At 42.0% G+C, this 18,342-nt stretch overlaps 2 protein-coding genes across 3 annotated transcripts in view; both read left to right on the top strand.

The window, feature by feature from the left end:
• Nucleotides 1-11,093, top strand: part of LOC134070006 (ATP-binding cassette sub-family C member 12-like) — a 32,963-nt gene extending 21,870 nt beyond the window's left edge. The window contains exons 20-30 of one of the 2 annotated variants that reach the window (XM_062526188.1): nucleotides 227-418; nucleotides 2,879-3,105; nucleotides 3,810-3,947; nucleotides 4,237-4,423; nucleotides 5,882-5,971; nucleotides 7,046-7,235; nucleotides 8,407-8,566; nucleotides 8,701-8,779; nucleotides 9,488-9,601; nucleotides 9,819-9,983; nucleotides 10,618-11,093. In XM_062526188.1, the coding sequence (XP_062382172.1) occupies nucleotides 227-418; nucleotides 2,879-3,105; nucleotides 3,810-3,947; nucleotides 4,237-4,423; nucleotides 5,882-5,971; nucleotides 7,046-7,235; nucleotides 8,407-8,566; nucleotides 8,701-8,779; nucleotides 9,488-9,601; nucleotides 9,819-9,983; nucleotides 10,618-10,710 (1,635 nt within the window). In that variant the 3' untranslated portion in view covers nucleotides 10,711-11,093. The remainder of the gene's footprint in view (nucleotides 1-226; nucleotides 419-2,878; nucleotides 3,106-3,809; nucleotides 3,948-4,236; nucleotides 4,424-5,881; nucleotides 5,972-7,045; nucleotides 7,236-8,406; nucleotides 8,567-8,700; nucleotides 8,780-9,487; nucleotides 9,602-9,818; nucleotides 9,984-10,617) is intronic. The other variant, XM_062526189.1, reaches the window with a different exon arrangement.
• A 6,455-nt stretch (nucleotides 11,094-17,548) lies between these two features.
• Nucleotides 17,549-18,342, top strand: part of LOC134070526 (ATP-binding cassette sub-family C member 12-like) — a 27,292-nt gene continuing 26,498 nt past the window's right edge. The window contains exon 1 of the mRNA XM_062526911.1: nucleotides 17,549-17,695. Within this exon, the coding sequence (XP_062382895.1) occupies nucleotides 17,549-17,695 (147 nt within the window). The remainder of the gene's footprint in view (nucleotides 17,696-18,342) is intronic.

The following is an 18,342-nucleotide window of genomic DNA, read 5'->3' as shown; positions in this document are numbered from 1 at the left end:
AAATTAAAGAATAACGGATTTAAATAATTACAGTAAATGGGATGGGCCAGGACAGGCTCGGAACGAACGTTCACTGGCTTGAGTAAGGTCAAGCTGGGCCCGATCTAAGCTTCATCCCACATACACCCTCTTTAAGACATACACAGACTCACAAGCACGTAGCAGCATAGCTACTTTAACTTGGTTAGGTGACTTGGTTCCAGCTCATATCTGTTTTGCGTTACAGAACTGGACGAACTCCACTCTTCAGGGGGCCTCTGCAGGAGACGTCTCCCTTAATCCTGACCTCCACTTCTACCAGATGGTCTACGGCCTCACTGCGGTTGCCATGGTAATCTTCAGCCTCATCAAAGGCTACTGCTTCACCAAGGTGACGCTAGGTGCCTCCTCCAAACTCCATGACACAATGTTTCACAAGGTAAGACATCACACACACACACACCCACACACACACACACACAGCCCCAGCTAGAGCTGAAGATCTTTGCCCGTTGGGTCTCGGCGGGTTCGGTCGGGTTCGGTCTTAATTTTTGTCACTTCGCGCGGCCTCGGGCCAGGCTCGGGCTTCCACAGTAAATTAGTGGCAGGTGATGCATGCGTTTTGAGTGAAAGATTCGAAAATGGATTTTCCTCCACAAAAACATGTAGCCTAATCAAGTTTTTCAAATCATAACTAAATATTAGTTGAGTCTAGATGCATAAGGTAGCCTAGACAGAGTATAGCCTAAAGTTGCCATTATTATTTGATTATTTCAGCTGCTGTTCACCGTCGTGTTGAGGCTGGATTGTGGAGAGGAGTGGCCAAGCAAATTCTGCGGAGCCTTTATCTTAATATTAGCCTGGTCATATCTTAATATTGTTATTGCCAAGAATTTATCTTATTTGATTTGTTAGCAAAGACTCGTTTTTATTGGCGCGTTGGCCCATTTGTTTTCGTATTGGTGGTTGTGTGGAGAGATTTCTTTAAAGCTTCCTTAGTGGCCTATATACAGTACCCTCCAGAATTATTGGCACCCTTGGTAAAAGTTGACTAAAAATAGGTCTAAAAAATAATCTTTAGGTGATTTATTGTACTCCCACAATGAAAACAATGAGGAAAAATACACCCTGCAAGGGAAGCAAATTTATTCTGAGAAAAATGAAAATCTCATAAAGAAATAAATGTTTTTAATAAAAACACGTCACTCACAATTATTGGCACCCCTACTTGTAATACCTTCTTAAACCTCCCTTTGTCAATACAACAGCATGTAATATTCTTCTCTGACACCCCATAAAGATTGAGAATACAAAGTAAGGGATTTAAGACCATTCATCTTTACAAAACCTCCCCAGATCGTCTAGATTGCTAGGTCCACACTTGTGCATTCTTCTCGTTGACTCATCCCACTGTTTTTCTATGGAGTTTAGATCAGGGGACTGCTATGGCAATGTCTGAAGCTTGATTTTGTGTTCAGTAAACCATATTTGTTTTGATCTGTGCATTTGTTTTGGTTCATTGACCTGATGAATGATCCAATCATGACCAACTTTTAGGGCCTTGGCAGAGATTGTTTGATTTCCTTTGAAAATGTACAGGTTTTTCTTGGTGTTCATGATGCCATGCACCTTAATTAGGTTCCCAAGGCCTTTGGGAATTAAAACAGCCCCACAATAGCACAGCCCCTCCACCATAATTCTGATTAGGCATGGGGTTCTTTTTAGTATAGTCATTCTTCTATGTACGCCAAAGACACCTTAAGTGTTTTTAGCAAAAGAGCATAATTTTATTTTCATCTGACAATAGACCACACTCCCAGACATGTCATGGTACCATTCAGTAACTCCTGCCATTTACATTGTTCATTAAATGACTCTACTGGCTTTAACCTGGCATGCTGTCTAAATAATCTATTAGCAGTGAGGTCACTTTTGAAGATTTTTGGGGGGGACTTGGTGACCCCAAGATGATAGCTTTGTCTGTAACTCTCAACAGTGGTTCTTATGGATTTTTTTGCCTATCATACCATCCTCCATACTGTGCGTGGGAGCAAAATAGCCATGGGTCTTTGTCCAAGCATGTTTGCCACATTTCCAGATGATTAGAACCTTTTAGTCATCATTTTAACTGGAAATATAGGCATTTTCAACAAAATACCTAGTTTCCATAGACATTCTCTTACTTACAAATGTCAACACAATTTCTTTTTATTTCAATTTAGTGTATTCTCTTGTCTCTCCAATGTTGAAAAATGACTAGAGGATTTAGCCTCTGAGTGACTTCATTTTCATACCATAGTGAAAAGGAACGTCATGAACTACTTCTGAAAGTTCACAGACACTCTGATTTACTTTAAAACGTTGCATTTACATAGCAAAATGCTCCTGTTAAATGTTGTACATAATATGTTTCAGGGGTGCCAATAATTGTGAGCAAGCTGTTTTTGTTAAAAATATTCATTTCTTTATGAGATTTTCCTTTTTCTCAGAATAAATTTGCTTGCCTTGCAGGGTATATTTTTCCTCATTGTTTTCATTGTGGGAGTACAATAAATCACCTAAAGATTATTTTTTACACCTATTTTTAGTCAACTTTTACCAAGGGTGCCAATAATTCTGGAGGGTACTGTAGCCTAATAATAAATAAATTATGTTTAAAGACGTATACATGACTCATTCTTGACTAAAGGCAAAAGATATGTGCATGCGCAGATTTCAATAATGTCGGGCTGTAAACGGGTTCGGGCTTTTAAAAAGCTGTTAATCAAAATGTCGGTTCGGGCGCGGGCTGAACACTGTCGGGCTCAGGCCTCATCGGGTCTAACTGTTAAGGCCCGATTACAGCCCCAGCCCCAGCCCCAGCCCCAGCTCCAGCCCCTAACATCCTCGTCTCTTGCAGATCCTCTTCAGTCCGATGAGCTTCTTTGATACCACACCCACGGGCCGCATGGTGAACCGGTTCTCCAAGGACCAGGATGAGCTGGACACAGCTCTGCCCTTCCACATGGACAACTTGCTGCAGTTCGGCCTCATGACCACCTTCATCATCGTCATCGTCTCCTCCGTCTTCCCCCTCATGCTCATTGCCATGGTCGTGTTCGGACTTGTCTGCGTGCTCCTCTTCAAGTCAGTGTGTTTGTGTTGTGTGTGTGCATGTGCATTTGTGACCCTGTAAGGCACAACCTGTCGCTTTGGTAAAATGTGCACAATTAAGTTATTGTGCTCACACGAACGGCCATAAACTAAGCTTTCCAACGATATGTATATCGAGGGTATTACAAAAACTATCGCTAAGATAACCACATTCCAAGTTGACATTGTTCTCCCGTCACGATATGCCAGAAGAGGAGAAATTCCCCTTTTTAAGTGGCGTGGACAAGGGGAATGACTGCTAATGTGTTGAATCTTCACCGGGTTTGAGAGTCAAAACGTATGTTGTCCATGAAATTTGTTCACAATATGGAAGTGTAGACTGTCGAATTAAGCGAAAACGTGAAATTCAAAATTTTAGCCCGAAAGGTTGTTTATCGTGGATTTTCTCAATTTAGCATCGAGCGCAAAGCGACTGGTTTTATCTTGCAGGGTCACATTTGTGTGTTTGTGCGTGTGCATTTCTATTTGTGTGCATTTGTATGTGTGTGTGGGTGTATGTGTGTCTGTTTGTTTGAGTGTGTGTGTGTGTGTGTGTGTCTGTTTGTTTGTTTGTTTGTTTGTTTGAGTGTGTGTGTGTGTGTGTGTTTGTATTACTTTAAGTCTGTGTGACGGTCATCCAAACTCACATTGTATACTGAAGGAGTTGTTTAGTGTGTGTGTGTGTGTGTGTTTGACAGTGTGTCCCAGCGGACCATCCGTGAAATGAAGCGTTTGGAGAACGTGAGTCGCTCACCGTGGATCTCTGTCACTACCTCAGTCATCCAAGGCCTCAGTACTGTACATGCCTACAACAAGAGAGAGCAGTACATCGAGCAGTAAGAACACACACACACACACACACACACACAAACGTCACTGTCCATGCCTACAACAAGAGAGAGCAGTACATCGAGCAGTAAGAACACACACACACACACACACACACACAGCCTCGTCACTGTGCATGTCTATACAGCAAGAGAGAGCAGTACATTGAGCTGTAAGAACACACACACACACACACACACAAGAGCAGAACTTCAAGTAGCATGTTCCAAAATATGGAGTGTGTGTATGTTTGTGGTTGCATTTGCGATTTTATGTTGTGTGTGGTTTGTGTAACAGATTCCATCACGTAATGGACACCAACTCTAACCATCTCCTGCTGTTTTACTGTGGCATACGCTGGCTGGTATTCTGGTTGAACACAATGTCTTCCACGGCTGTCCTGTTGGTGGCGCTGTTCGTTGTACTCAGCCCAGACATCATCAGCCCCTCCATGAAGGGCCTTGTCCTGTCCTACATCATAGAGGTGAGCAGCACACTGCCAGTATGCACAACATGTAAAAAGGGCAATGTAGCCCTCAAGTAAATCAAGCACTGAAGCACACGCACACGCTCTCAACACACACATAGTTCCATTCGTTTTTCCCTAGACATACTTCTCGGCAAACAATACAATTCAGATCACTTTTGAATTTGTGTGTTTGCCTCGTTTATGTTACGACTAGAGCAGGTCGTAACACACAGCACTGATCTCAAAGATCTCCAGGTCTACAACCTGCAGCTTTTCCTGAAAGCACAGAACTTTAATTGCACTGCCCTGCAAAGACATGGAAACGAGTGGAAAATGAGGAGGTTTTATTTAACCCCCTGCCGTCTAAATCCAGTCAGAGAGACTGTAGACCAGGGATTCCCAAACTGTGGTATGCGTACCACTAGGGCAATGGTTCTCCATGTGGGGTCCGTGACCCATAGCCAAGGGGTCTGCGAAATAATTAGCTTGAAATTATAAAGTTAACTTTTTAAAAAGATGATGCCCTTTTCACCCATAAAACAACAAATTGTTTCTATTTGGTCCTACCCACATTAAGGAGATTGCAAACAGAAGTTAGCCTCTGGAGAGTTTAAGACCATTTAAAACGAGAGAGGAAAATCATAGCATGTAGACATAGCCTACATAACTGTGCCCGGCCTCTTGTTCTAACGCGTGCACTTCTTGCTCCGTGTGTGTGTGCGCTCATGGCTCCGCTTATCTGTGCTGACGTTTCCGAATGCCTTTCAATTGATTGATACAATCGGACTTTCCATACAAGCAATATATCACGTGTCATTAGTATGCCGATGCAAATAGTGTGATTTGAACTGTGTCGGGCCCGGTCGGGCTCGGACACAAATATATTGATGCCTGTCGGGTTCGGGTCGGATTCGATCACTGCGCTGTTGGGCTCGGGTCGGTCGCGGACAGAAAAAATCGGCCCGATCCACACTCTAATCAGCATGTATGTCTTGCGGTTATGGAAATACCATACACTATGTCAGCTATAATAACACCAATGATATGTATCTATCATACAAAATGTTATTTCACTATTTCACTTATGTGGATAACGCCACCACACATCCAAATGAGTGCCCTTCACAGCCTACAGACTGTCCGTTAACATGGCAAAACTCTACCCCCTACCTGATAGCCTCAAATATATTAACATCTGTCCAAAACTACTGAATGTCTCACCTGCATTAAATATGGTATAAACACACATCTGAGTGAATTTACTTCGAATACATGGGGGGACAATTGCCTGGTCGGGGCGACAGCTTCATACTTCCCACCATAGACATTCTGAATTAGCCCGTTTTGCATCCGTTACAAGCAAACATGCAACATGCTCTCTTCCATCCCATCTTTATATCTCTCCCCTCCATATCTCTCCATCCCTCTCTCAATCTCTCTCCATTTCATCTCTCTTCCATCTGTCTCCTCCAGCTCACTTCGTTGCTGCAGTATTCTTGTAGGATTTTTTCGGAGCTGGAAGCCAGATTTACCTCAGTTGAGCGGCTGATGGAGTACATCACGGTAACCCTCTCTATGTAAAAATGTGGTACCAAAAGAAACAGTGTTCATCACTGTCCACCCCAACTGCATGCTCTATGTGCTTCACATTCTAACCGTGATGCTTAAGTCCCTTGTGTTTGCCTCCTGCCAGTGTTATATTGCAAATGTGTGTGCCTGTGTGCGTGCATTCAGATGTATATGGAGGGTTGGGAAATAGCATGTGCTAGATTTTTGGCCAGACATTGTTATGTAAGAGATAATTTAGATATTAAAAAAATAGTGACAAAACCCACAACATTCTTCATGATTAGTTTGAGATATAGGGAGACTGTACACCAGGTCTGCTATAAACCTCCCAAGCACTGCACAACACTGATGCTGCAGACTGAATATTTCAAGTATTTATTTCAATACTTTCAGTATTTCTTACCAAAATTAGTTACAGTAATCAACCAACAATGAAATCAATGAAACAAATCAAATCTGTAGACAAGTAAACATTACTGCATGAAGTACATACACTTTGACTCTGAAGAAAAACTACTGTAAAAGCAACAAGACACCGGAGTGTTGTGTTTTCAAGTTAGCACATGTGTGCTTCCACACCTGGTGGATGTGATTATCCAATTCATTCATTAGTGTGGTCACTGGCAATCCGGGGCTTTGTAATGACAAGGAAGTCACCTCACAATCCTTATCTGTGTCTAAGGTGTGAAAATGTGTGTAGAGTTTTACAAATTTACAGTGTGTAATGTTTTGCAAAAAGGGTGAAGCAGACACTGTGTATAATGTTGTGCAAATCTGTGGAGGTGTTTGACTCTTTGGTGTAGAATTTCGCAAATTGTTATTTTAGTGTGTAAACAATCGTAAAAAAAAACTGTAACTGCAGCTGATAAGCTCAGCTCATTTCACCTGAAGACAAGTAAACAAACCAACAGAAAATGAGCAGAGAGTCAAGCTGGTGTAACTGTGTGTGTGTGTGTGTGTGTGTGTGTGTGTGTGTGTGTGTGTGTGTGTGTGTGTGTGTGTGTGTGTGTGTGTGTGTGTGTGTGTGTGTGTGTGTGTGTGTGTGTGTGTGTGTGTGTGTGTGTGTAGGGTTGTGTGTCAGAGGCTCCTCGGCGGGTGCAGGGAGTTCACATTCCAGAGGGTTGGCCCCATCAAGGTTCCATCACCTTCAAGGACTACAACATGCGTTACCGGGACAACACACCCATTGTGCTCAACAGCCTGTGCTTCACCATCAAGCCCAAAGAGAAGCTCGGCATTGTGGGAAGGACTGGATCTGGTACGATTAAACCAACGAATCAGAAACACGTGCACACACACACACAATGTTACTCTCACACTCACTTTGGAAAAGCAGCTCAAACACGGACTAACAAACATTGCAAATCCTTCCAATTAGGGTTGTGCATCTCTCCCGTATGCGACAATTCAACCTAATAATAACAGTAGGGTCTCACAATACAGTTCTTCACACTTTGAATTCTGCACTGTTTTTGGAATCATTGCCCCAGAGTGCCAACAATCTAGATCAAAGTTGACTGTTTTTTTAGAGGCACCCCATATTCTATGTTATATAGTTATGGACTCCTACTATGATTCGTTGGAGAGGTGAGCCTTTAAGCTCTCAGTGGGTAGAAACTGTTTATTTCTACACGACTCTGTTCTTGTGAAACAATGGCAAGTTTTCATCAAAATCCCTGTTTTTTTTTTTTCTAGAAATGGAGATGGTTTTTCATGAAATATAAAGTGATGCCTAAAAGGTTTCCGGGAAGGGATCTGGCGAGACTGCCCCCTAGTGATAAACCCACAGAAATGGCCTGGTTTTGACCTTTGAACTTAGTTTCGTTTTGAGTTGTAATAAAATGTCCAGATTGTGCATTTTCATGAGTTTCTGACAGTCATCTTTTTTAGTTTTATTCATCATAGGGTTCCCAAAATCGGACAAAAGGTGTATATATATATATATATATATATATATATATATATATATATAACACTAATAACGCAATATTGTGTTTTTGGCACTGAACGTATGATGTGCATGGCATGGCACTCAAAGTGTTAAAGGTCTTAAAAGTCTTTTAAGAACATTAGTATGGGTATATTAGTATGGTTTCTACTGCACAAGAGGCGTGATAATGACCATTGTTCAAATGACACTGTACGCTTGGATAGTCCTTCACCAATCAGACCAACAATCTGGTGCATCTTTTGGATTTACTAATTTGTGATTGGAGCCAAAGGTTCTGGCAGGGTACAGAGGAGATAGATGTGCAGGTTTCCAGCCTGAGCTGCCGGGCAAAATCCAAATTCGCCGGAGGTTCAGGCAGGGTTCAGATGTGTTTGGAATATGGTTGTGTGTGTGATGCAGTTTTGTATGTTTATATGTGTGTGTGATTGTGTGTGTGCATGTGTGTGTGTGTGATGCAGTTTTGTGTGTGTGCTCGTAGGGAAGTCATCTCTGGGCGTGGCGCTGTTCCGCCTGTCTGAGCCAGCAGGGGGCACTGTGCTGATAGACGAGGTGGACACCAGTTCCATCGGCCTGCAGGACCTCAGGAGTCAGCTGTCCATCATCCCACAGGACCCAGTGCTCTTCATAGGAACAGTCAGGTAGGACACACACACACACACACACACACACCAGCTCTGTCATCATATGGAACCTGGTGCTCTTCGTAGGAACAGTCAGGTAGTGCACACACAAACTCACACCCTATTTGTGTGTGTGTGTGTTTGTTCTGTAGATATAACCTGGACCCGTTTGATAAGCACAGCGATGGGGAGATCTGGCAAGCTCTGGAGAAGTGCTATATGAAACATACGGTATGTTTCCCGTACACTGATTTATTTGTGACGACCAGCCACGATATCAGCATTTACATCACCACATCATTTCTACTCTTTAGAATAGATCTATCTACTGCACAGATTTGCACAGTCTCTCTTTCTCTCTCTCTCTCTTTCTCTCTCTCTTTCTCTCTCTCATTAAGAACAGTGCATTGGGTAACAGATAAAGGAAAGCGCTCCTAGCTAAAGAGCTCCCATCAGGACAGTACATATTCTCAGGCACTTGTTTCTCTGTGAGTGTGTGTGTCCGTGTGTGTGTGTGCGCGCCTTAACATCAATGAATAGACTGTAAGTGAGAAGGAAAGTAAAAGACAATTCAATTCACATGAGCATAATGTTTCTCTGTGTGTGTGTGTGTGTGTGTGTGTGTGTGCGCCTTAACATCAATGAATAGACTGTAAGTGTAAAAGACAATTCAATTCACATGAGCATACAGAGCAATAGTAAAGTGATGCACTCAGCCATAGCACAGTACAGACATCACATTATGGATTCAAATGCTGTTAATGGTGATGATAAAGAAGTGTGTGTGTGTGTGTGTGTGTGTGTGTGTGTGTGTGTGTGTGTGTGTGTGTGTGTGTGTGTGTGTGTGTGTGTGTGTGTGTGTGTGTGGGGGGGGGGGGGGGGGTGTGGGGGGGTGTGTGTGTGGGGGTGTGTGTGTGTGTGTGTGTGTGTGTGTGTCAGATCTCACAGCTTCCTGAACATCTGGAGGCTCTGGTTGTGGAAACTGGACAGAACTTCTCAGTGGGGGAGAGACAGCTGCTGTGTATGGCCAGAGCACTGCTGAGGAACTCTAGAGTAAGAACACACACACACACACACACACACACACACACACACACACACACACACACACACACACACACACACACACACGGACGTCCACACACACACATGCTGGGAGAAAGGCCGCTTCTGTGTATGGCTAGAGCACTGCTGAGGAACTCAAGAGTATGGTGTAAACACACACACACATACACACACACACACACACTGACCATGTTTTCCTCCTCAGATCATCTTGCTGGACGAGGCCACGGCCTCTATTGACTCGGAGATGGACTCCCTGGTGCAGCAGACCATCCGGGATGCCTTCAGAGACTGCAGTGTCCTCACCATAGCCCACCGCATCAACACCGTCCTGCAGAGTGACCGCATCCTTGTTATGGACAATGGAGAAGTACGCTCACACACACACACACACACACACACACACACACACACACACACACATACACACACAAATACCTTTTATTTATAGAGTGAAAAGGAAGAGTGAATAATCAGCAAGTAAAATAATCAGCAAGATCTGTGTTGTAACACTTCTTGTTGTTATAAGCAGGTGGTAACGTGTGTTGTAACATTGCTGTCCTGTTGTTATAAGCAGGTAATAACATGTGTTGTAACATTGCTGTCCTGTTATAAGCAGGTTGGTAATAACGTGTTATAACATTGCTGTCCTGTTATAAGCAGGTAATAACGAGTGTTATAACATTGCTGTCCTGTTGTTATAAGCAGGTAATAACGAGTGTTATAACATTGCTGTCCTGTTGTTATAAGCAGGTAATAACGTGTGTTATAACATTGCTGTCCTGTTATAAGCAGGTAATAACGAGTGTTATAACATTGCTGTCCTGTTATAAGCAGGTAATAACGAGTGTTATAACATTGCTGTCCTGTTATAAGCAGGTAATAACGTGTGTTATAACATTGCTGTCCTGTTATAAGCAGGTAATAACGTGTGTTATAACGTTGCTGTCCTGTTATAAGCAGGTAATAACGTGTGTTATAACGTTGCTGTCCTCTTGTGTCAGGTGGCAGAGCTGGACCCTCCGGAGGTTCTGATGCAGCGGCCAGACTCTCTGTTCTCCTCCCTGCTGGCAGCAGCTAACCAGGTCAACTCGTGATGAAGGACACACACACACACGCACGCGCACACACACACACACATACATACATATACATGGACACTCACACACACACACACACATACATGGACACGCACGCACACACACGGAAAATTCTGCATGGTCATTGCCAGGGACATTATGTCACACTCATGTGGGCATTATTTATGTTTTATCGTCTAAAGAAGTGTATTTGTATGTAAATGTGTATTTTTAAAGTATTTTTAACATATTAGATTTTATTGTATGTCTTGATAAAGACATTGTTATAATAAATAACAATAAATAAAAACACTGACCCATGTGGCTAGATGGGGTTGTGTGATAATACTATACTATATGTTATAAGGTTATAGTTTCTAGAATCAAGGAATTTAAACTGTTAAACTACTGGGCTATTTTTATGGAATAAAGTGTTTTTATGTGGTGTTTGACTAAATGGTTGTTGCGCAATGTCTCAAAAGCCATAATTGTAGGGTGACCAAACGTCCCCGGTTTTGGTTACCTGTCCCCCGGGAAAACACAAAAAAACTACCTATGTCCCCGATTTTTGAAGATAATACCTGTATTTGGTTTTGGTCTCAGACATTTGGTCACCTGATGTAATTGGTGCCAGGATATTTCTCATCCTGTCCAGCAGGTGGTGCTGTTGGCTTTGTTTTGTAGGTAACTGTAGCTGGCTAAGGTAGTTGCTGCAGTATGGTGGAATGTCATCATTTGGATTTCCCTTCTTTCTTTTTTTTTTCTTTTCCTATTTTGTTTTTTAAAACAGAAAAAAAACATGCCACATTTTCCAGTAAAGATTCATGGTACCCTGCATACAATGGATGGATTTCGATGGAATTTTCAGGGAAGGTCTGAAATGGCCCAAGGAAGAAACCTTTAAATGTTGGGAGTGATCCGTATCACCGTCTGGATTCAGGAGGCGGTTAGGTTCTTCGCTTCGCAGTGTAGATGGCATGGTTTGGCCACGTGGTGGCGATCTGAACAGTTTAGGTTCAAATGTATGACAACCAAGGAAGGACAATACAGGTGGAGGTCTGCGCTCTCTGAGTGCTTTTCCAGTTTATTAATAGTAACTCTGAGATATTCTACACAAACATTAAAGAACATTATAGGGGCAGATGTTTATTTTAGTAGCATTTTAACACAAATTCATTAGCCTGACCAGCCAGACCCACATCAAGATGTAGGGTCTGGGAACTCACCGTAGGCAGGGCTCAATTGGAGGGGTGGGATAAACGGTTGTCTTTCAAATTCCCTCTCCACGCAATTGGATAACGCTAAACCAATCATCTTCTTGTTTTCAAGTAGCAGGATGCGTAACCGTCGCAACTTCTGGTCACATGTCAGTCACCTTTATATTAAGCCCGCCCAACGACTCTATACACGATGCGATTGGTCCAGTGATTCTTCCATTTCCCAGCTCCCAAGCTCTATGGAGTGTTGCTAGACTCCCCGGCAGCCAAATTAGATTTGCTGCCGCTAGGGGCATCTAGATTTCTAGGCTACAATTTCATAGCATTTTACTAAACAATCACAGTGAATTCTCATTACCGAAATGCAGGGCTGCCAAGTTTCAGAAAATGGCAAGCGTGAGAGTTTTTGACTGTCACACTCAAAAGCGTGACATTTGGCAGCTCCGATTAGAGTTGATTTTTCAAGTGTGAACTTATCAAGAAAGAGGCAAATAAATGTTACACAGCTCTGCAACAAGTATAGGACAATGATAGACTTAGCAGCCTTAACGTTAACTTGGAAAATCAAGGAGAAACAGCGAATCAACTGTGAACAAAAACTAGCAAGGAGAACGTTTTAACTCTAATTATCGGAGTCGGCGCTGTTGTGTTTGAAAGACAAGTTAGAGGCACCAAGACCCGCCTTACGTTGCTTCTGATTGGTTTATATTGCGTGATGCCTTCAGTGGTTGGTGAGTTTTAGGCACAAAGGACTGATGGATTGGTTATTGCTGTCAGTCAATCAGAGCTCGAACTATGGCAAGGCAATGATCAAAGTTTATCATCATGAAAAAAAAAAAATATAGTGCACTGAATGGGGAAATATTTTGCGTGAGAAATGTAAGTATGGCGTTTGGTGTGGGAATGGGTCAAAATGCGTGACTGTCATGCTCAAAGCGTGAGACTTGGCAGCCCTGGAAATGTGTCTGGATCCATTATTCAATTGTTGTCTTATTGTCATGATCATGAAAAGAGAAGAAGTTGTGTAAAAGTGTCTATTTGTGGCTAACATGGATATTTATGGTATTTTGCTAAAGGAAATATTACTTTGTGTGACAATAAATGTTCCTAAGATTCTTACATTGTGGACTATCACAGTATTTTGATAATGAGAGTTAGTTCATTCTAAATGGAATTAATATAAAAAAGCATTCATTTTAATACACTGCACTGTTAATTGAGGCTAATGTAGTTATTTGTGTAATTGAAAAACATCCGCTTTTTTTGTTTGTTTGTTTTGTTTTTTTTACTTAAGGTCCCTTTATCACTTCCTTGATCAGTAATGAGAATTATTCTGGATCATATAACATTGAAATAAAGTTAGGCTATATTAAATTGTTTCACTATAGTACTTTGATCATTAAATAAAAGTTCATGTTCTATGTTTTCCGTAACTTTAACCGGTCTCCAAAGTTTCCCGAGTGCTGAACCTGATTGGATCGTAGACTTCACAGTTTTTCAAGGACGTTACGTCATCAAATCTCATTAAGTACTGTTCCAAAGTCAGGGATGGTGTAAAATTCTATCAAGTAGGGTCCCTAGGACTACTGAGTCCTTCATTCTTAGAATTTTGGGGGATGCATCGATGGATCCCTGGCGCTTAACAATAACCCACAATCCTTTCTGTATGGACGATGAGAAATTCTCTGACGGTGTGATTAAATAACAAAGAGGGAGATGGAAAGAAGATGCAAAGAAGCAGTGCGTATTAATGTGGGTGGGCTAAATACGATTTCTCAAGTGTTTTGTTAATGTAATTTTGACATTCGATCTTGACGGCTGAGGGAAGGTTTGTAGGTTTGCTCTATGAAGTAGGGGTGGGCGGATCGATATAAATAATCGATACTATCGATGCCCAAGCTGGTATTGGTATTGATCGATCCAATTGTAATAGTATCGATATTTTAATTCAAATGTCTCCTCTACGTTATTCTTTGCTCATGTCTCCGACTACAATCCTGAGCAAACGCTGTTTCACATCTTTGAACGAGCCTCCTGCCGCTCTGCTGTGATTCGTTGTCGTGCCGTCACGTGACTCACTAACCCCACACGTAGAGGAGCAGCAGCACTTTGAATGAGAGACGCCGAGAGGCAGAGAAGCGCTGTGTGGAGCTATTTTAGAGCACAGTTAGTTGGCAGAGTAATTTCAAAGAGGCAGAGAATACCCAAGTAGCTTATAGTAAGAGTAGGCTAATAATATTTTACTCATATCGAGTTGCAGTGGTGTGAATTAGAAGTTGCACGTAGTTGCAAGCCGTCGCAGAGCATTCAACATGTTTAATCGCAGTCGCAAGGTTTTCGAACGTCACGGCTCGTCTCGTTTCGTCGGGAACCTATGAGCTCAGTGATGTGGCAGTGACAACACAAATCTCTGAAGTCATAAATCCTGTTTATTCAGCGTTCTGCTTTTCTCCCATCTTGTTCTGTTCCTGCTCTCCTCTCCAGAATCATCTCACCATATCAACAACACTCTCATCAAAGACTGCAGAATTACATACTCTGTGATCAATAAATCTAAATTAATCACATATAGAGTGACCCTAATCTTTGCTGTGAAAGTATTTTACGTTTTTCAATTCAAATGAATCATTGAATAATCAGCAATAGTGACATTAACGTTCAAGAACTCTTATTTTCACTGGTCAAATAATGACCAATCTATAATATGACCTATGCTGAGGAGATAAATAAATAAATAAATAAAGTGCTAATAATTTTGTGTAGGATACTTCAATACATTAATAAAAAATATTTCCTAAAGAATTGATCATTCATAGCCTACATAATGACATAGGCTACTGTTTTCCCCTACACAATATATAAATATATATTTGTATAGCCTATAAATATATATTTTAATATAAGTAAAAAGTATCGTATCGGTATCGGTATCGGCAATACTGACCCTATAAGTACTTGGTATCGGATCGATACCAAATTTTACAGTATCGCCCACCACTATTATGAAGGTTTGCTCTATGATCTTTGATTTGTAGGCTTGTCTCTCTAACACCCGACTCTTAAGAAGGCATTCTATCAAGGATGCGCTCTTGACTTTGAGATACAGTGGTTGATTCAGAGAGTGTTAAACTTCTTTGCCACCAGTAGACTACGCGATGTGTGGTAAATTCATTAACCGGACATACCTGTCCATCAGGTCAGGGCGTAACCTGGTGCTTTATTCGCCGGACTGCTAAATGGACTCTCGATCTCCACGTAGGCCTATTGTTATAATTGAAGGGTGTTTTTATAGAGCCCGTGAAGGGTGGGGATTTCGGAAAGGTTGGCTCAGGGGCACAGCCTGAGTGAAAGAGGTCCGTTTTCAACCGCAGCGGAATTCATTGCTGAACGAATGTGTCGGAGTGTGTTGTCCCCCATTAGGCTACTTGGGAGACAGCATTCTGTTGTCTCAAGGTAAGACTTTGATATGGGTTATGTTGCCGAGTTAGGCCTATATTTGTAGGATATTTTTGATGGTTGAAAGTCAATTAATTAGCTTTATATAGGCCTGGCCTTTATATATTGATTGAGGAGTGTTTTTACGGATCCCGCTAGGGGTAGTAATAGGCTGATTTAGCGTTAGGCTGTGTGAGCCTTAGGCCAGGGCTATTCACGGCCCGTTAGATTTTACTATGGCCCACCCGCAAATTGCCTTCAAATCTTCCTTTTCATGACTATGCTATAATCCAGGGCTATTCAACTTCAACTGGACCAGACAGGATACACTGTGTCCTCTCTGGCCACCCAAAATATGGCGTTGCTAAAATTACTTTAACGTGGCTCTATGAGTTCATGAGTAGCCTATCCAGTTATATTTAATACGTTCAGTTAAATATAGGCCTATTCACAAACACTGGATGGCGACATTACTCTGAGATGCAATAGGCTCTCAAAAACAATTCCAAACCGACATAAGGTGCTAGAACACGAAAAGGTCCAGATTGGTGGAACATGGAATAACATTCAATAGGCTACGTCATTGCTCATAGAAGACACCAGTGGAACAGTATCCTGACGAATCATGACAAAAACAGAACTGTAATGGAAGTGATGGGCTAACAATCATTAACATCAAACTTGTGTCATATTTTCATATTTCAAAGAGCAGTATCTGCGAAAATTCCAAACAGAAAAACAGCTTTATTGTTTGTCTTTCATTTATTGATTATAGCAGGGTATTATCTCTTCAAGTGTTTTATTCAAGCTCAACCACTTGTATAAACAGGTCCAATACTGTAACATGAAAAAAGAACACATTATTTTTGTGCCATATGGTAGGCCTACATACAGTGTTAAAAATAATACCTTGGTACCGAATAGAAGCCACAGTACAGTGTGAAGAAAGTTCATGGTGGTGCAAAAATCATGGGGATGCAAGTATTCCTGTGCCATGAAAAAATAGTGAACAAAAAATACACCAGCAAAAGTTTGAGACACCATAGGCCTACCAAAAGGTTTGAGAATTCTAATAACACTTCAGAAGTACATCAGCAGCTCATCTACATCTGCTCTCTACCCCCCTCCCCCCGCTCCCCCCCCCCTCCCATTACCACTTATTCAGGCTATTTACTGCTGATCTCCTGCCCAGAGGAGCTGGATACTCCCACAGCTTATAGATTATGATGCCTTTCTGCTTCTCATCAGGGTAAGTACACACACACACACACACACACACACACACGCACACACGCATACACACACACACACACACACACACACACACACACACACACACACACACACACACACACACACACACACACACACACACACACACACACTCACACACACAAACTTATACTCAACTAGACATCATGCTTTGAATAGTATTCAGATTAGATCCTGAGACTACTAGACCTTGGTGTGTGTGTGTATGTGTGTTTGTGTGTGTGTGTGTGTGTGTGTGTGTGTCTGTCTGTCTGTCTGTCTGTCCAGGTCCCACCCGTTGGACAATGCAGGGTTCTTCTCTCTTGGTTCATTTGCCTGGATGACGCCCATGATATGGAGAATCTTCCAGAACCGACTGGACCGAAGCTCTCTGGTTCTCTCACCGCACGATGGAGCCAGCGCCAACGGGAACCGGTCCGTTCACTTGCACTCGACCCTCTCAGAACCGACTAAACCCACTCAGAACCGACTAAACCCTCTCAGAACCAACTAAACCCACTCAGAACCAACTAAACCCTCTCAGAACCAACTAAACCCTCTCAGAACCAACTAAATCCACTCAGAACCGACTAAACCCTCTGAGAACCGACTAAACCCTCTGAGAACCAATCAAACTCACTCAGCCAGCACAATGCCTTGTTGAATCCATCTGTTCATAAAAATCTTGTTGAATGCTTCAAATTGAAGTTAATGAATACCACCTGAAAATAAATAAGATTTGTTGTTTCCATTAATAAGGGATATATGAAACAATAATATCCAACACTCAGAGGTCCTAACAAGTGGAAGATACTAGTATGAATGTAGACTTTTTTAGGTAACAATATATTGTCTCATTGTGTGTATGTACTGTGTGTGTGTGTGTGTGTGTGCGTGCGTGCGTGCGTGCGTGCGTGCGTGCGTGCGTGCGTGCGTGTGTGTGTGTGGTCAGGATGGAGCAATTGTGGCTGGAGGAGGTGTCTCGTGTGGGCCTGGAGAAGGCGTCTCTGGGGAGGGTGGTGATGCGCTTCCAGAAGACCCGCCTCTTCCTCATTGCCATCACCTGCATCCTGCTGACAGGATTTGTGTTCATTGGACCGGTACGTCTCTACAGCCTATTTTGCTGCAATGCACTTTATCCACTGCTGGTTTTTTTAACCCTGAGTAAGCTGTAAGCCGTGAGATTGTTACACCTGTGTGTTGTTCTGTGTATTGTCCTTTGTGCTGTCTAGTGTCTATGGTGTTGTATTGTCTTGGCCTGCAAACCTATTTGCCCTCTGGGACTATAATAGTGCTGCCACTAACGACTAATTTTCTAACGATTAATCTTTCGACTAATTTTTCGATTAGTCGACTAATCTAAACGACTATTTCTTTTAAAAAAAAGCAAGTTTTCGGTATTTTGTTGTGTGCATTTTATTTTCAAGTCAACTGAAGGGCCAAAATGTGACATATAGCCATATATATAGATATGCTCATATCAATATCAGCCTACTTTTGTAGAGTTAATAACAGAATTAATACATTACAGCCGTTAGAGACGGGAGACCAAAAATAAATAGGGGAATAAATAGCAAAACGATTAGTCGACTAAAAAAATTGGCATCGACTAATTTTCATAATCGATTAGTTCGATTATGTCGATTAATCACGGCAGCACTAGACTATAAATAGGTTGTACTGTAACCTATTTTCCCTCTGGGACTATAATAGGTTGTACTGTAAGTGAAGTGAAGAACCCCTGATA

Source organism: Sardina pilchardus, chromosome 22 (genome assembly GCF_963854185.1).
Source record: "Sardina pilchardus chromosome 22, fSarPil1.1, whole genome shotgun sequence".
Lineage (NCBI taxonomy): Eukaryota > Metazoa > Chordata > Actinopteri > Clupeiformes > Clupeidae > Sardina > Sardina pilchardus.
Note: the sequence above shows the minus strand (reverse complement) of the source record. Positions and strands in the feature narration are given on the sequence as shown.